The sequence below is a fragment of the Balaenoptera musculus genome, chromosome 16, assembly GCF_009873245.2.
Source record: "Balaenoptera musculus isolate JJ_BM4_2016_0621 chromosome 16, mBalMus1.pri.v3, whole genome shotgun sequence".
Classification (NCBI taxonomy): Eukaryota; Metazoa; Chordata; class Mammalia; order Artiodactyla; family Balaenopteridae; genus Balaenoptera; species Balaenoptera musculus.
In genome coordinates, this window is record NC_045800.1 from 17,805,807 (window position 1) to 17,833,007 (window position 27,201).

The 27,201-nt window shown below is 35.0% G+C and overlaps 1 protein-coding gene across 13 annotated transcripts in view; it reads right to left on the minus strand.

Annotated features, from left to right (window-relative positions):
- The window catches only part of VTI1A (vesicle transport through interaction with t-SNAREs 1A), a 397,531-nt gene that overhangs the window by 319,970 nt on the left and 50,360 nt on the right, over positions 1–27,201 (minus strand). For 9 of the 13 annotated variants that reach the window (XM_036828007.1, XM_036828008.1, XM_036828004.1 and 6 more), the window contains exons 4-5: positions 9,334–9,411; positions 2,892–2,912 (exon numbers count right to left, since the gene is read on the minus strand). In XM_036828007.1, the coding sequence (XP_036683902.1) occupies positions 2,892–2,912; positions 9,334–9,411 (99 nt within the window). The remainder of the gene's footprint in view (positions 1–2,891; positions 2,913–9,333; positions 9,412–27,201) is intronic. The other 4 variants (XM_036828006.1, XM_036828016.1, XM_036828017.1 and 1 more) reach the window with 1 other exon arrangement.

A 27,201-nucleotide genomic window follows, 5' to 3' on the forward strand; every position in this document is an offset into this window, starting at 1 on the left:
CATGCAGGTTTTGGGAGTGGGGATTGCTCTTCCCTTCTTTGAATATTGTTTTCTATCTTAACAAAGGACTTGATTTCAAATTGGTGATTCTCTAAAAAGATAATCAGATTTGTGATATCAAGAGTAAATGTGAATTTTAATCCAGAATAAAAGAACAAAGATTTTTGGTTCATTTTCATATTGGATGAAATCCCTAAACTAAAAGAAAATATTTAGCTACTGTAGATTAAAAAAAAAATCAAAGCTCAATACTGAAAATGCACAGTCTAATTATATGATAACATAAAATGTAGGAAACAAAGTGTTTAAATGTAGAATGATTTTTGAGATTCCATGAAAGGGAGTCAAATCAGCTTATTCAGTATATGGCTATAACAGAGAGCAAAATTTCTAAGAGAATTTTTTATAAAAAAAAAAAGTATATTCCTAAATAATGGAATAAAGGTATATTCCTAAATAACTCTTCATCAGGACAGTTCAATTCTACCAGAGCAAATCTGCACACAAGAGGACTATCAGTTTACCAGCAGCTTTCCAGCAGGACCTCACTTTGTATTTTGGAACCTCTTCACTTAAGTCAAGCTAAAATCAAGTTCTTGTAACAGCTGTGCTATTTACATCATCCCCTTAGTTGTGCATTGCCCTGGTCTCTGAAAATGAAAGGAAATGCACTACAGTAGCAACTGATGCTTTCAACTTGTCCCCACACTCCATCCCAAACTCATTCTCTCACCCTCTTCTCAGCCCTTTTCAAAGCAGGTAAGTGAAGCTGTGCAGAAGCTTCAGACACAGCTCCACTTGTGTGAGGAGCTGTGCAACATGGAGAGCTGGAGATGCAGGATTCAAACAGAGAGCTCGGCAGAGCCAACACCAGTTCAGCTCCCTATGCACTACCAGCCTGCCTCCAAGGATGCTCTGTTTCCAGAACTGAGCCCCAAAAAGAGCATCACAAGGAACAGATGGGGCATACTTCGTTTCCAAACACAATGAAACACCCAATTTTGAAGCAGAGGAGTGTTTGCCTTCTTAGGATAGATGCAAGGAAGAAATCTGGGGTACATTCACTGTTTGATTACTCTGAGGATCCTGGCTGAGAAACAATCACTTTGGAGCAAACCATTTACCAACACAGTGTCATCACCGTAACCTATTCTATAAATATCAATGCTGCACCCATATCAAAGACTGTTAAAAGAATATTTCAGAGTATACTATTCTGTTAGTTGAGTGAGCTAACTCTTCCAAGTACAATTCCATTTCAGGTTACAGTTTTGGAAACATGCATTCCAGGAGCATAACTGATAAAACTGTTGCTATAGGCACAACAAAGGAATTAAGCCATAAAACGATGATGAAACATATTTTAAAAGAAATGCAGATGTGATGTTTTCAGCTTATAGAATTAAGATGACTAAATCCATACAATTCAGCTTAAAACTAAATCTTCTGTCAACGATGCTGATGGTACTAAGGCACAAGGGTTTATTAATTATATTCACTGCTAAATTCAGGGCCAAGAGCTTTATGTAGTTTCTTCATACAGTGGTTTTCAAGTCTATTGTTGGTTGCATTAACATTTGAAAATTCAGATTCTTCACCTAAGCCTGAGCATATGCAAACACATACAAGCAGTTTGTCTTGCAGAAGAATAATGTTGACATATCACTCACATCAAAACCGCGACTGATAATATTCATTTAGTATATACATCTGCTTCCATGCAGGGAAGATAAAAAAAAAACACAGAAAGGTTGGAGGATGAGGGTTTTGTGTATTTTCACCCTTCATTTTATATATCATTATTACTTTTACTGAGAAGACATCACTAATGCATCTTAAATCAGAAGAGCTGTTGAAAACCACTCTCTACAAACCTCTAAATTAGCATTCACATCACCTAGAGAATGATGACATACCAATTAAAAAAAACTTCTGGGAAAATCTCAATCAATGCAGCCGATCTAAACTTGAAAATAATTCACAGGACTCTGATAATTATAAGCAATTAGACAATTTTTAAATTGCAATATGGGCCATTATTTTATGCCCTAATATAAAAGTAACAAAATTCAATCCCACTAAGTAAAAAATATTCTACTCTATTTCTGAAAAGAGCAAAGCATATTTGATAAGTATGGTCTAATTTAAAAAAATATACAGAATCATTCAGCATCCCTCATTGATACAGGGATAAAATTGTCAACATTGTTGTAAATATTTGCTCGGCCACAAAAAAAGTCTGAAGCTGCATTATGAAACAGACCAGCAAACTCAGAAAAGTGAGAACTCACTTGGGTGCTATTTCCTACAAAAAGGAAAGTGTTTAACAATGAGGAGAGCTTTAGCTATTCTTAGGTATCTGTGTGCACAGACTAGTAGGGTATTTATAACATATGTGTGTTTCCTCAAAAGGATAATAGATTCATGATATCTAATGTTGAACCTAAGAATTTTGGTTGAGAGAAAGGAGTTTTTTTAAAAACAGTTTTTAGTAAAATAAATCAGAATGTCAGGAAAAAATGTTTAATCACATTGACTTCCTTGAGAAACCAATACGAATAAAACAAAACTGAAGCCAGTCTACATTAAAGCTACGCTTGGGTACAGTTTTAAGATATTCCTTTATTTTTCCTCCCTTTTTTGGTCTTTAAAATCTGAATTTTCTTCCAAAGCTGGCAAACAACAATGATCATTGTGATAAGCATGATGAGGATGTACTTGTTTTTTAAAAGAGAGCAGAGAACATTTCTAGCAATATAATCAATACTTTGCTATGTGTAGATTTTCCTGGAAAAACACACCCGAAGATTTTACTTCAGATTTAGAAACTCAATTTTATAGGGAAAAGCAGAATTTTTTTTTTTTTTTAAAGCAAGCTAGGAAGTACTCACCTCTTCACGTAATTTTATCAACTGCAACATGAATGCACAAAAAAAAAAGATAAAAAGGAGAGAAATGGCAGGAAAGAAAGATCAGTTGTGTGACAGGATACAGAATTAACATTGACAATTTATCTGTTTACATGTTTAGCATTTAAAAATCACAGACAAACACATTAAAAGAACCTAAACATAGACTACATGCAGAGTTTTTTGAACGAATAAAGATCACTTTCTCACACTGTCACATTAAACAAAGAGAATAGTGTGAAATTCTCTTTTAAAGTACATCTAAGACACCATCATGAAATAAAGGGGAACGACTTCATAGAAGTCTATATTATAAAGAAAGAAAACAAGTTTACTGTTCTTCTCTTCTAAGAATGCACCACTGAAGAGGTTTTGTATTTACAAGTTTTCAGGATGTTTCTCTGTTTTGAATCTTGACAACTGCTTTCAGGTTTTACCTCCAAATGAAAATGATTAATAGTTCATGCTTTTGTCCCAATAAGTATTTTAAAATAACAAACTGTTATGCTAATGTCATACTTGTACCCACTCTAGTAATATGATCACCTTTGGAAGTAACATTATGTTAATAGGGAATAAAGCATGCCAGGATAGATAATATTTAGGACGCAGTATCAGAAAATATTTCACCATCCTTAGAAATACTGCGTATATCAGAGTTGATTTCTAGGTTTTTGTTTTGCTTAAGAGGCTACTGCAATCACACGGTGTTTTTATTTAAATTTTTGAAGTTTCTTCACTTTTCAATTTTATTCATCTTGTAAACTGGGCCATTTCAAAGCAATGAGCTCTCTCACTTCATTTGTACTGCAGTCTCTTTTCACCGAAGTCAAACCCCAAACCACTCTTTACCTGTTAGTAAACTCTTTTATAATAACATTTTGATTCTCCTCTGTAGAATATTCATTTGTCTTAAATATAACAGATAAAACAAGTTGTTTAATTCTTTAGAAACTAGAAAATGGATATAACTATATATCTGGTTGACTCTGTGTGTGTGTGTGTGTGGAAGAGAGAGAGAGAGAGAGACACAGACAGAGACAGAGACAGTACTGTATTCTAAACCACAAATATCATTGTATAGTTGAGGTGTCTGCCATAGTTTCTACAATGAATAAAAACTGAAACCTATGCTGTAAGAGACTATAAACCACATTCTAAGTCTGAAATTTGCATCCTCAGCAATTCAGGTCTACAACTGATAATTTTTAAGTATCCAAATATCTGTAACATCTGTTATAACACTTGACATATGCAGGCCAATAAACTAAAATATTGCTTTGGGAGAAACATGCCATGAATTGCTCACTATAAGTCTTTCTAAAAGTATCATGTTTACGATAACCCAGATTTCTCAATGCTTAATGCTGTTTTTGTCTCCAATTCAAGGAAGGCAATATGCATTCCAGCTTACTCTGTTATTTCTATTTGTAATTTGAAAAGTACTTCAAGTACAAAAGAATGAGATTTCAAATCTGTTATGAAACTTATAAAAAGGGTACAGAATCTATTATATAATACCTCACAGTGCATTTACTGAAAAAGAAACTTTTAATGTCACTCTTCCAAAAATATATATAAAGTTGTCATTACTTGTAATTAATACACTCATTATCTCAGCAACCACTGAGTGTATGAGTCAAGCATCTCATCATTTCATGTGAAAAGTTACAATTCTTCCCCAGAAGAAGTAAAATTCTAAGCTAAGATACCTGGCCTATCATATATCGGAATCTTTCTCTTTGCTACCCAAACATCATGGGAGAAAAAGGCAAACATTAATTCTCAGAAAGAGCTGATCTTGGAATTGATCGCACAGCTATTTCTTCTTTCTGGGGGCACCATTCTTCAGTTGACTATGATACTTAAAGGGCCAAAGTTTAAAACTACTCTTCAGCAATAGAGACCATTTGGGCCATACCACCCTGCCATAATCAATGAGTGTTTAAAAATGCTACCCATTTGTTTTTTCAATAGGTTCCAAACAAAAAACGTTCTATCTTGTTTGTGCTGCATGGCTGCACCCAAGCTTTACACCGGATTTGTAGCTAAGCTAGGTAATGGGAGGGTTTTTAATCTTTATCTTTTTTTTTTTTTTTTTTTAGTTCGAGAGTTTTCACTCAAGTAAACAAAAGATGGTCTATTTTTGAAAATTAACAATGCTTAGACTAGACTGGAAGTAGTGATTTCGTATTTTATCGAGTTACTAGCTCCGTTATAGGCGATATGAAAGTGTGCCATGCCACCATGTTGAGTTATGATAATCAACATCTTTTTTGAAACAAAGATTTTCTCCCAATGCAGAATTTGATACAAGAGGTAATCTGTTCCTTTGTGGGCTGAAAAAATCTGGTTTACGCTGGTTTGAACCAGTGGAATCTCTTGTGGTTAAGCTTTCTGCTGTGACTAAAATCAAAACTGCACGGCAGAGCATGTGAGGGTTCATGCGCGCGCGCCTCTGTATGTGAGGGACGTCACGTGACTCCCAGAACTACCGAATTTTTTTTTTTTAAAGCTGATAACGCGACTGCCGTCTCTGTCCGCATACAGATAACGAATAAATGCTGAACTCTATTAAACGCCCTTTACACATTATCGTGGGTCGAACACACAATTTTCTGAACTTATGATGACAGTCTATTTATTCTGCTATAAACCCTCAGCACGTAACGAACAGATTTGTGCCTGGTAATGATCTGCTCTGCCAGGGCTATATGAAATGATACCGACCTTCTTTAGATCTTGGGGAATTAAATTGACCGACTTCACCCCCTGGTCTGTAGCTGAAGTTTGACACACTTTATGCACAGCAAGCCCAAATCGGAACTTAAGAGAACCTCGCATTAAAAAATTAAGCAATCATATCTGGTGAATATTGCTTTACCACAAAAATTTCTGCACGTTTAGAAATATCCTACTCTTTATATCTTTTTTTGAACCTTCTATTTAGGATTTACTCAAATTTCATTTGTTCAGATTTATTCACTGATCAATGTAATTTTGCATATGGAAACTGAGACACTATTAGGTTTCAAAATGGGGAACATTTGCCCCATTATCATACTCCACTATGAAGGGGGTTTAATTCTGTAAGATTCTTTTTTTTTTTTTTTTTCCTTTTCTGAGAACCGTTTTCATGAAACTAAATTGAGTTAACAATTACTTAAGTTTCCACTCTAAATACAGCTTCACTACATTTCAAGAACTCTTTCTAAAAATTAAAATGTCACATGCAATGGAAAATCTGATATGTTAAAAGAATAGAATGATAATGCCTAAGACAATAGTCCTTGGAAAGACCCAACAATACACGAATGTGCAAAGTAGGTAATTTTGTCCCTTCTCTGTAAATCACGGATAAGCTATATTTGATTGCATGCAATGGCTATAATAGAAATGAATTTATACAAAGCAATTAATTTGGAATTAAATAAAAATGTGTACTGTATAAAGGACATTAAAATGCATTTGAAAATTCTTAATTTTTGAAATTTTAACAATTATAATCATGGCAAAAATGTTTACATATTTAAGAGTAAATTAATATACTTTATAGTTAATTGGCAGATCATAATTATGTATATTAACAGCCAGGTTTCAGATGCCTAAAAAAATGCATTATAAATTGGCAGAATGAGAAATAAGAGCTATGGCATTCACATTTGTCTGAATCCATAAAAAAGTCACTATAGGGAGGATGTGGATATTGCATCAAAAATAACTAAATAGCTAGTACTTAGTTCATTTTATCTATTTGCAGCCTTTGCTATTAATTCTTTATCCTTTTCCTTTTCTGACCTATAATTTAAAAAAATTGATATATATCCCAATTTTAGTTAAACAAATCTTGCCATTTTTGTCTCATTTTGTTTACCTCTAAGTTTTCCCTCTATTGTTAAAAGTTTATCATACATATCACATGGCCAAAAAGTTCTGAAAATCAATTTCTCAACAATTAACTTGAAAATAAACTTATCTGTGTACAGAAAAAATATTTTTCTATAATTTACAGGTGATCCTACCCAGAAAAAGCTGTCTTCTTGGCCACTGAGCTACAAAAATTAAAATGAAGATTCAAATCTTTTCTTCCTTTAAAGAAAATGCTTCTGTTTTGATTCCATAGTCTGAATGAATACTGATGCAGAATAAGGAGTTATTCTCAAGTGACCATTCCTGGTTAAGGATATGTTATAGTTTTAGGGATTTTAATCCCTATATTATGATAAAGAGCCTCAAAAACGAAACATAAAGGCTTCATTATGATATGGAAATTTTGCTACATTTGGTAACAAAATATCCAAAAAGTTAAGTGTCGTCTCTTTGAACTTTCAAATCTGATTCAAATTTTAGACTGAAAAGTTCACATAAGTAATAATCTAACAGTTTCACAGTCTCATGACTATAATTCATCATACTCTATTTATTGAAGTGACAGCTCCTTACAACTAAACTTCAGGCTCTCCAAGCACTTTCAGAATTTGTAAGTTTGATTTACAGAAGTCCAGGGAAAATCTCTGAGTAATCACTTTAAAGTGACAGGAATATAATTGGAGAAATTCAGAAAATATGAACTCAATCTATTTTTGTGGAATATTTTTCTTTAGGCGTTAAAAAAAAGTCATTCTTATATGTATATAAGGCAAATGTTCTAGGCACATAAAATGTCCATTAAGAGAAGGGAACATGCTTAAAAAAAAAAAAAAAAAAGGATCCCTGTCACAGTACTACAACATCCATTACAATAAAGGAGTCTGAGTTAGAAACACCCCCTTCCTTTCTATTTCCTCTATATTAGGCAGTAGTTTCAAATGAGGGAAAGAGCTGTAGCTTTTTAAAGAATTGACATGGGGACTATGCATTCACTTTTTTTTTTTTTGCAAAAAAATATAATTTTTTTTGCAGTAAAGATACAAAATAAAGCTATGATTCACTCAAGAGGTATGAGCAATCTAAATCTCACTTAAAATAGGAAGAAAAAATGTTTTGCTCTCATCCTCACATTATTTAATCTATTATATGTAAAACTCTTTTATCACATCACGCTTTTGTGTTTAATGTGCTCCTTATTTTTTTTTCCCTTAGCTATTCTCACATTTCAATCAGGGAAGCTGAAATCCCAAGTCAAATCTTAATGTGTTTACATGTCTGAACTCAAGCTGATAACATCCAAATAGTGAAGGAGGTAAGATTTTTCCAAAAACAAACACAATCAGCTCAGTGATTCCTCTCCTTTTTTGGGGGGTGGACAGATGGGGGCCTTAATCACATAAGCAACAACCCTGTTTACAATATTAACATTTTAGTGGATAGTAATATAATTTCAGCATATATAAACTTATACTCTATTTGAAACGGTAAATACTATTATGCAATTTTAATAATGATATCAATATATTATGTTTTAGTATCTTATTAAAATTTTGGTTTACTCAATGAATGGTTTATGTTCATTTTTATTTAGACAGAGTAGAGACTTTTACTAGACCTGCCAAAGTAACATTAATAAACACGTTCAGGTCTTGCTTCTGAAGTTCCCTATCATTTATTTTCTTTAAAAGTGTCAAAGAGAATCAGTCACTAGGACTGTTTGAGACATTGTTAAAATCATCTCTACTCTGAGGTTCTTGAAACATTTTTTTAAAGTCATATATATTATCTACATGAATTCATGAAATCTGCAGTATTAATTCAAAGAAAGAAGTGGGACATTAATTAGACTCATGACACTACTGTGTGATCCAGTGAGAACTGACAGCCAAGTTGTAAGGCCTCTTTAAGAAGAAATTATATCTTAATTTTTTTGCCTGTGCAGATCTTAAACTGCAAAGACTTTTCCTTTTCCTATTACTACTGCTACCACTATCATCATCATCATCATCATCTTCATTATTTGACAGGGGCAGGACCTTTATGTGAGTATCCAAGTTCCACACTGGTGCTTACAATTTGCATTTTGGTGAATGTATTTTTAAGAAGCTACACAATAGGAGACTGAGCTGCCCTGTCGAATTTTGAAAGCTTACTTTCATTTGTTTTGCTGCAAGTGTTGATTTAATTATACTGCATTATTATCAAAGCTGCATTATGTACTTTTTTTATTCCTTTTACATGTGTTTGAGGTGAGGACCTTGGCTTTGTCTGCAAACAGTGTGTTTCAAGTTATTCCTTAAGTACTAAATAATAAAGAAAAGAGAAGAAAAGATTTTTTAAAAAGATAGCAGACAGTGATCACAAGGTAAAGGGTTAAATGTAAGATCTCCAAGAAACATTTTGAAGTTGATTAAGACTCCAGCTTTGCATTAAACAGTATCGCTTCCACATGAGTTGCTGCTAATACTGTTACGGAGCAGCTTGAGAGCCCAGTGTGCCAGTGACCTCCTTCACCCTCCAGCCACCCACCGGGCCTTCCTGATTAGCATTCTACCTGGTTCTCTGAGGAATTCCCATCATCCCCTAGGAGCTCATTCCGTACTTCGTCACTGTAGGCAATCCGTGACCTTTTCTATAAAACAAAACAAAAAGGGAGAGAGCAAGATGAACATTAGAAAGTAAAGGCTTCGAAGCATTACTGGTATCAACGCTGATCATCTCAAACCTCGAGAGCCCCCTAATGGAAACCTATTTGCTCAAATGTGCAAACCAAAGTTGTGCAAAGTTCTTGAACTTGAGGAGTTTAATGTAAATTCGAAGTTTTTTCAAATGCCAGTAATGGAAGAAAACTCTGCATTGTGTAAGTACTCTATTAATATTCACAAACGGATCAGAACTGATATGTTATTCCATGCAGAGTCATTCAAATCAGACCACAAAGCTAAAGGAAATACAACTATACAGCTGTGTATCTGCAACACTCACCAGATTGTAATTAAAACAAGAGTATAAGGGGGTCTTTAATATTGTGGCAGGAAATGGACTCTACAATATAGGTCTTTTAAAATCTCTAATTCTAGGATAATATTATATCTCCAACTATACACTGGAATGCCTGGAAAATAGCATATCCCTATTTCTTTCATTATTGTGATGTTACTAACCAGAATTTAAAAGCACATGCCGTTTCCAAACAATAATTTAAATGTCTCCAAGTCCTCTATAAAAATGGCCTAAGGAAAAGTAGTGGGAGTGTGTGTATGTGTACATCTGGTAAAACAAATTAAATTTCCCAATCCCAGTAAATAAAGGCAAGTAGGCTATGAGCCAGCTTTTCACAATTCCAATAAATAAAGACAAGCAGGCTATGGATCGATTTTTCACACACTGAAATTTTGTTTTACAAGAAATCTACCTTTACCTGTAAAGTCAGAGGGACATGTCTGCAAGCAATTCATGAATTACCTAAACATGCACACATTTGGAAAAGCTAAAAGGCTCTGAAAATTAGTTGTGAAGCTAGAGTGCCATCCTCAGATCCTACTTCAGCATCACTATTTCAGACCCAAATGCCGATTTACAGATTACTTTGCTGCCTTTTCTGCTTCTGAACTAACTAAGCAAAAACAGTCAATTAAAAAATGGCAGTTGGGAAACAGTAATCTTTTCCCACTTGGGGTCTACAGTTTAGCACTTAATATTTCTTACCTGCTCAACTGTGATATGAAAAATTATTGTAGTTTAAAAGGACTATCCATAATCCGTGAGCAGAAGTCAACAAGATTTTTAATTAGATTTTTAAACCAGTGAATGAGTAACACTGCTTTGCCACATAGAGATCATAATATCTTAAACATAAAATCCTACTATATTAGAATTTAAAAGGACTTTTGACAAGAAAAACGAATAGATTTTAAATCATTTTAAAGTTGCCTTTCTCAATTGGGGTTCTTTTTCTGAACCACAAAATACAGAAAATGATTTCAGTGACTATTTTCTCAATTCTCCCAAAGATGGGACATGAGAGAGAGTTTAGTTCATTACACAGAATAGAAACTTTAGGGCATTAAGGCTTAACCCTCTGGCAGAATCCAGTTGAAAAGGGCTGAATGGGGTATAAATAAAAATAAATTAACCTAGACATCCTTTTATTTTCTTAGAGAAAAAAAGATCAGTCTCGTGGAATTCTAAAGGTAGCTTTGGTTAAATTGAGACTAGAACTCTGTGGTCCTGACTTACAGCTCAGCACTCATTCTACTGCACAAAATTTCCTCCTCATTCTATTACCCTCTGAATACTCTCAGGAAAAAAAATATAAAAATTGCAAAATGTTGCAAAGGAGATGGTGGTATCCCCTCCTGCCCTAAGTCTCTACCCCAAGCTCCCCTTCCTTGCTACAAATGTGTATCTCATACTCTGGCAGTAGATAAATGAAACCAACCATGTTGCAGAAAGGACAAAATAGAAAAGTTAGGTCATTAGACTGACGTCAGTAATGACATCTATATCAGATGTCTTAACTATTCAGGAGTGATCCAACTCATTCATTTTTGAATATGGCAGACTTCTTACCACCACAAACAGCAGATAAGCAGCCAAGCAGGTTGGCTTCTCTTATAGTATTTACCGAAGCTACTATTAGTTAGCTATTTCTATTGACTTCATATCGTACTGAAAAATGCTAAATTACAAGGACAGTACACTTCATGGCCTTACCACAATATTTCAATCAAGCCAAACCTTTCTTTTGCCCATTTGGAGCTCCTCGCTACGGTAGTTTCAAACTAGCTAGCAAAAGTATTTTACAGCATTAAAGGAAATGAGAACCTTTAAACAGGCTGTGGTATCAGAGCTGCCTTTTTAATTATTCATTTCATCACTATGGGGGACTAAAACATTCCACAGTATGCAAGAATATCATATGGAGATTGTTTTTATTTTTCCCTTTTTTACCAAAATACCAACAAATTGGCATAGATTGTTTAATTACATTATATTCTTATTTTGATTTGATGTACTTCAAAAGAAGAAGAAAATTATAAACATGTATCCCTAAATATCTAATCTTGTTTTGGTTAGAATCCATTGCTTTTAAAAACCAGCAATTAAGGGTGTACATGCTCAGCAACAGAGAACTAAAGATTTATCCACAGTTGAAGGGTGGTCCCTATAAATGTCATTCTTTACCATTGGGATGGTTAAAACTGCTCACTGGGATGGCTTTCTGGATGTAATTAAGCAAATGATATGCTGAGTTTATAAAATGTTCTCTGATAGGACTGACTTCCCTTAAAATGTTCTTCTGATAGATTGAAAAGACAACTCATTTCAAATATCAGAAATAGTTCCTCATGAAAATGACACAGCTAATGCTGAAAACTGAACTCTTTACACTCAAGTATCACTTTATACATTATTTTTAAATTAACACTTTGCTTTACTAAGAATTATATTTAAATGCATGACATTGGTATTTTCTCCTAAATTTTTATGGTTTGAAATTTTAAATAAGCTGATTTTAATCAACTGTAATTTAGCCTGCACAATCATCACTAAACTAACTGGATACCAAAAAAAGGCCAATTCCTTTGAATGACAAACTGCTTATTTTATGGAATTTTCCTCCTAAATATCAATAAAATATTTTACATTTTGTGGAATTTTTTAAAAACCTCACTCTACATTGCTAAGTACTATGTCATACTTTAATTTGGCAGACTCAAAGCTAATGAAACTGAAACACCTACTGTATCTTTATAAACCAACTAAAATATTTTTTGCTTTATTATCAACTGTATAAAATCTGTACTTTAGCCAAATGCAAGCATGAGAATTTGAGCTGGAAATGTCACACAGTCAGCTACAGTTTGAAGGAACCCAATTCATAATGCATTTTATAAATAGTTAATGACTTCTATACATAAGCTAACCAGGCAAATCAAGAAATTGTCAACATTTTTAGTCTTAGTTGTCAGTTACTACTGTCTACTGGTGCTTTATATGTGGCTTCTGGAGAAGACAGAAGCTCTCTGCAGTTTGTAATCTATTGCAATTTCAGGTCTGTACCATAAGGATGGAAAAGCTTCAACTGACAATATCTGCCACACACACACACACACACACACACACACACACACACAGTTAAATACAAGGACATTTCTCACTTTTAGTTGTGTATTTTTGTAAAGTTTATTCCTTCTAACTTATATGCTTAGGTAGACGAGACACAGTTGGACAGAGAAATCTACAGACCATATATGAACCATAAAAAAAATGACAAATTAACAACTGATTGTTATCCCTAGGACATGATGCACAAAATTTCAATGGTTATTTTAAACTGACGACAAAAGTGAGTCTTTGCTTATGAAAGCAAGAATTTCAGACTCCAAGCAGTTTTTTACTTGATGAACAGAACGTCTGCATACTGATTGGCTGATTCTCTCAAAGCCAAGTTCAAACAGATACACTTGTTCAGTTCTCTCTGGAAATTTGGCTTGAAACAATCTATCTACTTGATCTTAACATTTCCCAACTGAACTGAATGTGTTCCTGGACAGGCACTGCTAAACTAGAAACAAAATGAATTAACTTAGTTTAAACTAATTAAGAACTGTAATCTGTGTACCATCTCCTGTAAGATTCTACATGTGAAACAGGGTATAGGTAACCAGAATGAGGATTCTAGCACCCACCACTAGCATAAGCATAACAATGAAGTTGGTTTATTACTAGAGCGTATATGAGAATTTAATTTCCATGGCGTGCACATGGCAAAGCAATTGCTTAAATTGCCTCACCTGGGAATTTAATACAATGTTATCATCAGACCAGCCACACTGTAAATAGATTTATAATGCTTTCCATGTGCTGCACTCTGTTGCATATGAATTAAGTAATGATCTGGTATTACAATAAAATCAGCTAGTTCCCACACCTGGCAGACAGGATATTTCACTAAATTAATACCCATACAGCTACATCACAAGGCATGGGAGAGGAAACAATCTCTAAGGCATTCGATTTGAGTTTTACATGGGAGGCAAACACTCCAGGGTTATGAAGAATGTTACTATGTTGAATGGGCTGCTTAAGACAACATCTGTATTACAGAATTAAGACTTTCTCATTCCCATTCAATTTTGGCCTGATTTTCTTCATTCAGTACTTTAATTACTAATCAGTAATCTGCAACATTCACAAACACTAAGAAAGCCCTTTATTCTAATCTATGTGCTGCAGACAGCCAAATAATTGATACTAAGTGCAGTATGGTTTTGGTAAGGAATGAAAGAACAGCTTGTCGTACTTCCTAATCAAATTGGTCTATAGAAGAAATGGTTAATAGACTTCTCCATAGGTCTAAAACAAATTACCCAGTCTGGCCAGACTTTTCCATTGCTTCTACCATGTCTTTCAGTCTCCATATATTTAATAACGCCCCAGGTTACCAGGTGACACACCTATTAAAAACTGTTATGCTTTCATAGCCAAAGAATTTAACTACTCTAAAGAATTTAACTGCTCCTGTTATAATTAACACTTTGGGATAGCTACAGAATACCGTGAAATTATATTTGTTAGCTAGTCATATAGTTGCTGGTACTCATTTCTTACCTAATTTTATCTGGTTCTAATTAAATAATATCATACTTCCGTAATACCCAGATGGCATTTTCTAAAAAGCATCTATCTTTGGAACAAGGCATTCCATTTTTAACCTTACTTCTATTTCTTTGCTGGTGATTTCAGCTTTTCATCTTCACTCTACCCCTGACCCAGGACTTAAAAAGCCTCATCAATCCAGGACAGGAAACTTAAATTTCAGAGAAAAAAATAAAATGGAATTTATAAAATTTTGTTTATGACCGTGTTCTCTGTGCTGTACTAATTTCTAGCAAATAGCAATTTAAGATTAAAACATACCATACTACATGATAGAGGTAAAGGTAAAGTAAACTGTTAGGTAAATGTTTGATCCTTGGAAAGTTGTTAGGATGACAAAGCACAGGGCACTGAGTGAAAAGAACAGAAGTAACATTTCAGTACGTGATCTTGGTCAAAATTAAGTTTTCTGAACATCAGTTCCCTCAATCTCTAAAAAAGTGGTGACAATATTTATTTCCCAGGGCTTTTGTGAGGATTTAAATATTATAAACAAATGGAAGCCTATCATAATACCTTGGATGTGATGACCCTGCAAAGGATGTTCAACTAAATATTAGTTGATAATATTGGAAAGGATGCAATAAAACCAGTACACATACATGACTGAGAGTATAAATTAGTGCATCTTTCGTTGAAAATGATTTGCCAATATATACCAAAAGTTGCTTTAAAAAATTCTATTATTTCATCCAGTAATTCTACTACTACATTGCTTTGCCCAATTTCCTATTTTATGGTTCCACAATTTTTGGATGACTTTCAATGATAAAAAACTTTCCTGCATTTCTTTAACGCTATCAGACAAAGTAACTTCCAATCTGTTTCGTCTAAGTAGTCATTCCACTAAACATGGCTTGCTCTTGCTCAAGGGACTGTTTAGAGTTAAAGGTCAAACTCATTCACTGGAAAGTGCACATGCCACATGTCACCAATACTGTAGCGTTAATAAAGGGAAAGCACACTTTCTATCTATCATAAACTCATGGCCAATGGACCATATGCAAGCCACCAGAGAGAAAATACTAACACGCCCTGCTGCTAGGCTACCAGCAGTTGGAAAAGCAGGTTACCGTGCGAACACTAAAATAACCCATTGCTCTTGAGTATGTAATACCAGAAATTTTTTTCAAAAAAGTACAATTACAAATGTCTTTCTATTATAATCATTCTTATTTACTATTTTTGCTTGTACTTTCAAAACATTTTATGTGTTTGAAATGGATATTTATGTTTTGGCTATAAATAATAAGATAAATCATACCACATTTTCTCCTAATTATTTTTTTAAATTTAGCTTTAATATCACATGTGAATATTTATTTCCATATGATGAGGTTATATCTGTATATATACACATATAGACTCATACAAACCCATATGCAATCCATATGGAATGACTCTATTTATGTTTCACAATGCTAGAATGGACTTTTATTTATACTAGGAACTCTGACCACATTGCCACTACATCATTTAATGATTTGCAAAACAGAGAGCCCAGAAATGATGTAACTGCACTTCTTCGTTTCCTCCTCCAGCATTTCTAAACTTACGCCTGAAATTTAACATTAGTGCTTCAAAATGCAACCTGAGTTAGTTAGAATCATGGCCCCACTTGCTTGCATATGTTTATAGTTTACAACTTTGACGCTGCTATTGAACATAGTGTGTCTGTGTCTTATATCATGTTAGTTTGTCAATCAATAATTAAGTTACTTCATTCAGAAAATCAGCTCATGATAGAATGCCCAGATGTTGTTGTCAACATCTGGAACAGTGTAAGTATGCAGTAGAGGAAGTCTAACTCTTTACAGTCTTTCTGAATATAAAATAACTCCACAGACTGTACTTGAAATAATCAAAATGTCAAAATGTTCATTATTTTGTTTGATAATGATATATAAATACCCTATACATTCCCACTGGAAAATGATACTCTGATAAATGAATGCTATATAACAGATGCTTTATATTTTTAAAAGAATTACTGAAATAAAGTATGTAGATTTATATAATTAATTTGTATCTAGGTTTCCCTATGTAATCTGCCTAGCATTAGGAAGGAAAAGTGATTCATTCATTGAAAATCCATCCACAGTCGTAGTTTCAAGTGATCCAGACATCCAAGAACAAATGATCTTGAGGATTCTATGTAACTGTCACTGAGGATATCACATAAATGACAGAATCTGATAGTTGACAGTGACATGCAGCATCATCTAAACCAGCCTGCTAACATAGAGATGAGAGGTTCCAAGCCAGATGGGCGATCTACACAAGGCCACACACCTGGGAAAGACCTGGCAGAAGAAGGACGGAATCCGTTTCCCAATGCCAGTGCTCTTTTCACTTTACCAGACCACCAAGACAGGCTGGGGGTGTCTTATCACCCATTCCCCAGGGCAAGGTTGGCTGTACCATTCACCTAGTTCTATGAATGTATCATCAGCTATAAAGTTGATTAGTCTGTAGATTTTGTTTCTTGTCACCCTCCTCCAAAACAAACAAACAAACAAATCTTTACTTATACTTTGTGTTAACATCTGGAATATTGACAACAATAAATTTGAAAGTCCAAGGGTGACACATGCTTAAGGTAGAATGTTTTATTTGATAGAAAAAAGTGTCTAATCTCAGTTGGTGAGTCACAACCACACCTATGGGTGTAACTGAGATACGTGTCAAGATGAATCTTCAAAGGCTACATCATAAAGCAACAATAATTTACCCTCATGGCAGAAGAGGAACCACACCAGTTATTAAGATGTGCTAAGAATTATCTGCTTACCCGTGAGATCTGGTGACTCCCAATTTATCTACTCTAAAATTCTAGCTTGGGACCAGCCATCTCATAAGCAAACAATTTTTACAATATTTTTTTTTCTTGGTACTTACTTTTGGACCCATGTTGTGAGAGATTCTTCATTAAAGAATATGCTGTGTTACCTTGAGTTTACAGTGCTCATAATTCAGAGGTATACAATATACCTTTTAATGCTTTATGAATATAGCCAATATAACTGTGATGCTTAGCCAATAAAACAAAACTATTTTAGCCCAAATTCTCTACGGAAATATTTTGAAGATTACTTCTATACCTGGGTGACCCAAAACTATAAAATATGATTAAGTAAATATAAATATTCATACCTGATTCATAAACATGTTGTGAATCTAAAAGATTCTCCATTTTCAGTTGAACAGAATAAAATCCTGCCTACTGAGGGGCTTTGCTTCATCAAGTAAATGTTCTTTCTCTTCTATCTTCAATGTGTCACTCTCTACTGGTTCTTCCCTTTAAGAATACAAACATTTTTAAGTGTACCCCAACTTTCAATATTTTAAAAGGTTATTTTACCCTATACTACACTCCCCAGCTAATGCCCAACTGCTCTTTATTCTTCCTTTCCTAGCCAAGCTTCTCGAAAGAGTATACTACAAGCACTAACTACACTTATTCATGTCCCAGCAGCTTATCAACTTCCAACAAACTGGATGTTTTCCTACCACGCCACAGGACTCCCCAGGAACACCAATGACTTCCTAGTTGACAAAATCATTTTAAAATAACTTCTTTAGAATGGTTATAGATTTCTAGAAAAGTTACAAAGATAATACAGAGAGTTCCCATATAACCTACACCTAGTTTCCCTTATTATTATTTTTTGATGTTAATATTATTCTTTTTTTTATTGGAGTATAGTTGTTTTACAATATTGTATTAGTTTATACTATACAGCAAAGTGAATCAGCTATACGTATATATGTATCCCCTCTTTTTTGTATTTCCTTCTCATTTAGGTCACCACAGAGCATTGAGTAGAGTTCCCGGTGCTATACAGTAGGTCCTCATTAGTTGTCTATTTTATACATGGTATCAATAGTGTATATATGTCAATCCCAATCTCCCAATTCATCCTACCCCCCCCTTCCCCATTGGTATCCATACATTTTTCTCTACGTCTATGTCTCTTATTATTAACATCTTACATTACTGTGGTACATTCGTCATAATGAATGAATCAATTGTTCATTATTACACATTATAAACTGAGGTCCATACTTTTTTCAGATTTCCTTAGTACCTCGTGTTCTTTTTCTGTTCCAGGACACCATCCAATATCCCACATTACATTTAGGTGTCATGTCTCCTTAGGCTCCTCTTAGCTGTGACAATTTCTCAGGCTTTCTTAGTTTTTGATGACCTTGACACTTTTGAAGAGTATTGGTGTTTTGTAGAATGTCCCTCAATTGGGATTAGTCTGAGGTTTTCCTCATGACTAGACGGGGGTTATAAGTTTTGGGGAGGAAGACCACAGAGGCAAAGTGCTATTTTCATCAACATCATATCAAAGGTACGGACTATGAACATGATTTATCACTGTTGACGTTGACCTTGATCACCTGGCTGCAGAGATGGTTATCAGCTTTCTCCATTGTAAAGCTACTCTTTCCCTCCTTCTTGTACTGTGTGCGCTATGCACAGCCCCCACTTAAGGACTGGGGAGTTGTGCTCCACCTCCATGAGGAAGGAGTAGCTACAGAAATTATTTGGCATGGGAGATCTGTCTATTCAATCATTAGTTGGTATCAGGATGAACTCATGGATATTTATTTTATACTTTGGTTTATAAGCCAATACTACTTCATTAATTTTGCTGCACAAATTGTACCAACTTTGGCTCCAATGGCCACTTTTCAGTCCCTTTTTCATTAGACCTCTCAATAGCATCTGACATTGTTGCCCACTTTCTCCTTAGCAGTTACACCACCACCCTCCTATCCTTCTGGTCTCTCCTTCTCAGTCTCCTTCATCGTAACTGCTCTCTCTGTATGCCCTGGGTCTCCATCCTTAGCCCTATTCTCACTCATCTGTTTGATCTCATCTACACCTGTTGTTCTAACCACCACCTAGAGGCTGGCAAAGACATGTTTTCTGCATAAATCTAATTCCTACTTGGTGCCTAAGATAATCAAAAGGCAGCTCAGACTTAACACAGGCAAAGTGGGGCATTTTCTTTCTCCTATATGCTGCTCCTCCTCCTGTTTTCCATAATTTGAGGTATGGTGTTACCATGTACATAGTCAACGCAGATATAATCCTAAAAATTTTCCTACTCTCTCCATTATTCTCCAAATCCAATCACCAAGCCCTATGGATTAAACCCTTATTTTTCAGAATATCTACAACTGGGGCCCTTAGCCATATTTCCAGGATGTCTGTTACCTTATGCACTAGTCCCAATTCTTTCCCCATAACTGTTGTTACCACATATTTCATCATTCTTTTTATCTATGAATTATATTTGACAGATACTTGTATGGAAAGACTGACATGTTTTTAGGCAGAGGTAAGCCAACAGGTACAAATTCTCAGCGCCTCATCTTGGGGAGTAAAGGAGACCTTTTCAACCCTATCTGTAGCAGAATATCAAAGCTATAAAAGTATCATTGTCTAAAGATATAACTTATTTCAGAGTAGGCATGTTAAAATAGAAAGCAAATTCATTCGACAAAAGCCAATACACTATGGGAAAATGCTAAGCAGCAGACCTCTCTCCAACTTCATAAGTCAAGACCACATTTCTCTTTAATTTCAAATGTAGGCATATGTCATATCAGCTATTGTACTGTTCTCCTAAGTTAGATATTTCCAATTTTCATGATGTAGAAGCTAAAAGACCACCCTTTCAAATGAGATGATGTGCATGCACATTTCTCCTTTGTTTGTCTGATTTGTGGACCTGAGGAATATGGATTATTTCTGTTATCTGCATGAAGAAGCTCTGCTACAAGCCTGGCATTCAGTTTGCTTTTATGTCTGAGACCCCAAATTGTACTGTTAGGCAACAGAGGGCACTTATCTAGATTGAACTGTCATACAAATAGATTTTTGTCAGCCATTCAATTTGTATTGGGGAACATGCCAACAAAATCAAAACCCAGCAATTTAAAACAACAAACCTATCCTCTACTGACAGGAACAAATTGCTTTATTTCAAATGAATAAGAATTACTATAGCTCGCACATCCTGTGTGTGGGTGCTAAGAAAGAAAAATATTTTTGGAACTAATTCTGTCTAGTTTTTCTGGCAGTGGTCTAACATGAAGTAAGCACGAAATATGCTTAATACTAATAAACACACAAGAAAAAAAATGCAAACAGACAGGAATTACATGTTATCAGAGGAGAACGAGGCTTTCTAAGAAAATTCCAAGTCAAAATTCATCAGCTACATGAAAAAGTTAACATTGTGTTGCATTTTGCGTTTATTCTCTGATCTATAGTCCTTTGGGGAATGCAGGTGATGCCTCTGCCCACAACATAGTCAATCTGAGAAGTAAAACCATCACTCTCCCTGAGCCTAAATAGTCAATCTGAGAAGTAAAACCATCATTCTCCCTGAGCCTAAACTGATTCTGGCTCTGTGTCTTCAACACTCACAAAGAATAACTGAAAACTTTAGAGAACTGACCTCATCACAGTTATACCCAATCACTTCCATATCTCAGACTATTTGGAAAAATAGTCAGAGGATCTATTATAAGTTGGTGTTAATCTTAGACATTAAAGATGTTGATAAATTACATCAGTAAAGACAAAGTAATAAAATTTTCACAACTTAAAAATTACATCAATTTGCCCATCAGTATATAAAATAGTTTAATCCCCTCCCCTATTATTTTTATTTGAGTTGAATCCCGTTCCCTTTTCTATAAGCTGCATCTTCATTCTGGAACTTCTGGAGCTACTCTTTCAGTGAAATTCATTCTTAGACTAGTAGGATCAGACACTGCTGTGAAGGAAATAAGCAAACATGCAAATTCAACCCTGGGAATCCACATCGAGCTGACACAGAAAATAAACAAACATACAGATCAAAAACTTCAATTGAACCAATGTAATTTTACTAAATAGAAATCTAATTAGTTCAATTACTTAAATGCAAGCATTTACATTAGAAAATGAGTTCTCTTCAATCAAAATTATGTAACAAGAATTTAGCACTTTACAAAATTCTGTAATATGTCACATGACATAGCTATAACTTTTTATGTTGTAGCAACGGGTACTTATGTCAAGACTTTAGATTTTATTAAAGGACAATCTAAAAAAATAATAGAGTCCAGATATGACATGAAAAGAACCTCATGAATGGTAGTTAAAATAGATAACAGGACAAAAGCAAGGTAAAATATAATGCTCCAAGTGGCCTCTACATTTTGGTAAATGATAGAACTATCTGAGAAAAATTATTTTTACTTTGAAGAAAGTTATAAAATTACATTAATTTAAAAACATGAACAGATGCATGATGTATGCAACTTACTTTCAAACAGTTCAGAAAAAAATAGACATACGTAGAGTTGAAAAGATCAATAGAGAAAGCATACAAAAATGATAAAGCAAACAGTACAAAATGTTAATAGGCAAATCTAGGTAAAGGGAATATGTATGTGCTTTGTGCTATCCTTTAAACTTTTCTGAAAGTTTGAAATTAGTTCCAAATAAAAAGTTTAAAGTGATTAAAAAGTATGAAAAAGTTAGTGGGATAAGGAGATAGAGGCTCTTGCTAAGCTAATTTTCTACAACTAGCTAATGTCTGAGATTAGCTAATGTCCAGAATAAATCCTTGATGAGACAGGTAACAGCTCATGTTAAACAAAAGTATGAGACCATTACTCCTTTCAAATTCAGACTATTTAAACTGTTAATTTTTATTATGTACAATGGTGTTTGTTCTCTTTTAGTTTTTTTCAGTAACAATGCAGGATTACATTTGTTAGTTTTAAATCAGCAACGTAATTTTCTTTTGTAGTTCAGCTAGTAGAATGGACTCTAAATCATACCTGGTCAGAGAAGCTCAAAGTTATCAGTTCATAATGACAGAATATTATCTACCATTTAAAATAGTTTGGCGGTAATGTACAGTTCTTTTTTCTCTTCATTTCATTCTGAATAAAAGTGTTGAGGACAATGATTCTAAATCAGATTGCTTAACAAATAAATGATTTATTATTATTATTATTATTTTACAAAAATGCCTAGAGGATCCTAGTACAAATTTCACTGGAGTGTTTTGCACTAACTAAAGATCTTTTAGCGTGCTCTTAGGTCATGCTCTAATGTTCCTGAAGAGAACACACACTCTCACATAGTTAGACATGTGCCCACTAAACTTTGACTTGATTTGGCAATCAAGGTATTGCTGATCTGTCTAATTTTGACTGTGACAGCCCTGGACTGGGACTGAATGTAATTTCATTCTCTGAAAAGAACACAGCCAATTCTGGTGCTCTATAAATGTGCAATAATGATAGGACCTTAGGGCTAGAAGGGACCTTGAGAGGTCCTCTAGAGTGCCTTGCTCCCTGACGTCATGGCACACTGAATGTACCTGATAAAGACCTTGCGAAGGAGATTCCTTAACCTTCACAAAGGAGGTTTACCAACAGTCACCGATCACTGTCAGGAATTGTTTCCCTAAATTAAACTTAAATCTATGGTCCTGCAGTCACACATACAGTAGAGCCCAGCCACAGCTGCTGACCACACTTGGTGTAACACTTCTTCATAGACTTGAAGACACTTAACAACTCCACAACTCTCCATGCAGGGAAAATGATCCCAGGACCTTACTTCATCTGTCTAATTTTCTAATCCTTTAATCATCTGAGGGACCCACCTCTGAATTACCTTTAGGCATGGTAACCCCAACAACACTCAGAGATGGACATTAGTGGATTCTTCCAGATTCTACCATGAACCAAAGTGTACCCCATCTTACCATCTGTAAAGCTGAGGAGGCCACTCATTTTTCTGTTCTTTCTGATTTCTGCTCTGAATACATTTAACATTAAATTATATACACGCAATAATTTTTATTTGAGTTTTAGGGCAAGTTACTATTACTCTTTTAAATTTGTTTTCTTGTCCTTTGAAAAAACAATATGATAAATTAAAAAGATCTCCAATTTGGGCAACTGACGAGCCTGGATTCAAATCCCAGGTTCGTCCTTTTCTAGTTATGATTAACAAGAAAGTTTTTGAGCCCCTGTGTAGTAGCCAAGGTAAAGTTTATAAAACAACCAATACAGTGCTTAACACATACTAGGAATTAAAGAACAATAACTGCTCTAATCATAATAATAATTATTATTGAGAATGCCAGCAAGTCTACTCTTCTAGCATATAAAACTGGGTTTGCCCACCTCAGCTCTTTATTCTAAGATGGCCTCACACAACTTTGCCCAACATGGCCACTTCAGTTCTGCTCCCAGTTATTTATCACCCAAACTTCTGACTATAAAGACCAGATTGCCATTCCATTCCAGTTCCTCCTTGCCCTTGGGACTCAATTTTGCCTTCCATTTTTGGTCTTTTTTCTTTTGACTCTTTTTATTTATATCTGAACTTGATTTTCTCTGCTTTGACCCTCAACGTTTTCTGAGGATTTAGGCTCCCATTCACCCATTTGCTCTCTCTAGAAGAGCAAATACTTATATATGTGATCCCAGAGAAAATACTTGTAGATGTCATCCCAAACTCTGAAAAGAATTCAGACAGTAGTATAACATAGAACCTTCAAAGATAATGTGCTTCATTATGAGCACTTTTTTTAACAGTATGAGTTAAACTATGATTCAAATCCTGGTTTTGCTATTTATTATCTATGTGACTGAAGAGAGGGTGTCTAACCTTTCTGAGTCTCAGTCTGCATATCTGCATAAAAGAAATGAAAAACACTTTGTTGGAATGATTAAATAGGACTTGCAAGAAGGACACAGCTGCATAAGTTAACAGGTTCCCTCTAAGTCATCACTTTTCCCTCTCCTTCCCCTCTGGGTTTGGGTAGGTGGGTGAATAACAAGAACAAATATACTCGGAATTCTCCTTTCTTGGCAAAACTAGAAAACAGATATTATTCATAGATCCCAAATTATGTGGAGAGGTGTCCCAAAGCAGATGAGATCATGCAGAGCCACTTGATGACAAAATGCCTGAAGGATAGTAAGAGGACACAACCATAGGTGAGCTCAAAGAGCACCAACTAAAATACACTTCCTAAAGATGAGGGACTCATTCTGAAGCACAAAATCTATATGCTTCGTTTGAAACAATGGCTGTGGGAAGGTGTAAGCAGGCTACTGGCAGAAGCACTCTGGGACACAGTTTGTTCAGAGAAGCAGAGTTACATAAAGAATAACACAGGACTTCTGCTTCCCAAAGAATGTAGAAAAAGACAAGAAGCCATTGCTTTCACCTTAACAAACAAAACAAGCTGGAGAAGCTACAAAAATCACAATTTTTAGAAACGTATCAGAGAGCTGATGATACAAAGACACCTAACTGAAATACAGTCCAGAAAACCATAAGCCTTTTATAACAGAGAAGAGACCCATGGCTGTTCTCATTCTTGGTGGAGTAAAGGAAGTCTCCACAGATATGGGTAAGAAGAAACCAGTCACACTTCTAACTAACTATTTAAGGTTGCATCAGGGCTGGCATAACAGGTTAGGATTTCGAGGAACCTGAGCCACAGAGTGAGGTATAGGGTCTACCAAGCAATGCTTTCCTATGGGTCATTACTGAGTGCTCAGGGCATGGGAGGATTTCTGACAGAGATGCTCCCCTGGGTTGTACAAGACCTCCCTCAATCTTAAAACAGCTGGCCCTCTGAAGGTGGAGTGCAAGGCAGCAGAGCTAAGAAAAGTCCATGCTAAGCACTCTGGCTACTGTAGGCTAGGGAATGGGCAAAGGAACTGATGGAAACCTATCTGAGGCATTCCAAAATTCCAGCCATCAAAAGTTGAAGTAGGGGAGAAGAACAGGAGAACTGAGAGAAACCCTCTGAGGCGTTCTGGATCTTCAAACAGTATAAGGCAACTGCCCTTCTAAGGCTTGATTTATGCAGCAGGGCAGAGAGGAATCTGCCAAGATACCGAAAGCCAGGGAGCAAGACTGGCAAGCAAAGAGAATTCCCCAGAGGCTCATAAAGGTAGCAGTGGGGCTGTAAAAGTGAGAGAGGGATCTCCCACAAATCAAAAAGATGGTGGCCCAGCTGAAAAGCAGAAAGAAGTCTTTGGAAACTCACCAGTGCTCAGAGCTCAAGCCCTGCTCACAAGGAAGATCCTAACTTCAGCCTCAAAACATGTGAATTAAGCTGAAGCTAAAAAAAAAAAAAAAAGCCCCCACACAGCCCAACTAAAGGTCAAGCTGACTTAGCCATAGAAGCCTGAAATAAAAGGGAGGGTTTTGGGGTGGGGGTAAGGGGGGGGGAATGTTTGGATAAAATTTTACTTACTTGACTCTCTTTTATACAAAATATCCAGCATAGAATCAAAAATTACAAGACACATGAAGAATCAAGAAAATATGCCCCATGGTCAGTGAAGCATACTCAGAGATGATCCATATATTGGGATTATCATTCAGGAACTTTAAAATAACTATCATAAAAATGCTAAAGGATATGGTGGAAAAAATGGACAATACACATGAAGAGATGGGGAATTTCAGTGAAGAAAGAGAGACTGTAAAAATGGAAATGGAACCAAATGGAAATGACAACACAAAATTACGGTATCAGGGAATTCCCTGGCAGTCCAGCGGTTAGGACTCTGCTCTTTCACTGCAGAGGGTGCGGGTTCAATCCCTGGTTGGGGAACTAAGATCCTACAAGCCATGCAGCACGGCCAAAAAACAAACAAAAAAATACGGTATCAAAATGTAATTAAAAATATGATATCATTAAATAGACTTAAGAGCAGACTAGAAACAGCAAAGGAAAGGATCTGTAAACTTAAAAGGAGATCAATGTAAAGTATCCAAACTGAAACACAAAGATACAAAAAACTGACAAAAGATAAAAGAAAAGAAAAGCATCCAAGAACTGTGAAATAATATTGTGACCTCACATATTTGTAACAGGAGTCAAAGAAGGACAAGAAAGAAATGGGGGCAGAAGAAATACTTGAATAAATAATGGCTGAAAACTTTACAGAAGACCATGAAATTACACCTTTAAAGTGAAGAAAGGTAGGGAGGGGGATGGGAAACCTGTCGAACTAAAAGTCAAAAGCTAGTGAAAATATCATTCAAAAATGATAGTGAAATAAAGACATTTTTAAATCAGATAAAACCTGAGAGAATCGCCCAACTAGACATGTTAAAATGAGTTCTTCAGACTTAAGAGAAATAACACCAAATGGAAATTGTGATTTGTATGAAGGAAAAAAGAGTTCCAATATAATAAATATCTGGGTAAATATAAAAGATTTTTTCTAAGTATTTGTCATGAGGATAGCATATGTAGAAGTAAAATATAAGATAACAAGAGTTCAAAGGGTGAGAGACAAGTAAATGGAATTCTACTATGTAAAGTCTTAAACTGTCTATGAAGGAATATGACATTGAAAGCAGACTAATAACTTAAAGATACACACTGTACCCTCCTATAGGAACCACTAAAAAACAAACACAAAGGGGTATAAATATTTAATATGGGAGATAGAATATAATATTAAAAATTATGTGATTTACTCAAAAAAGAAGAAATAAGGACCAAAGGAACAAAGTATATGTGTGTGTGTGTATATATATATATATATATGTAGTTATATATATAGTTATATAGTGATATATACAGTCATATATAATCAGATGTATAGTCACATATATGTCAAATATATGTCGTATACATGTCAAGTATACCTCAATAAAACTGTTTCTCAAAAAAAGGAAACAGTGACC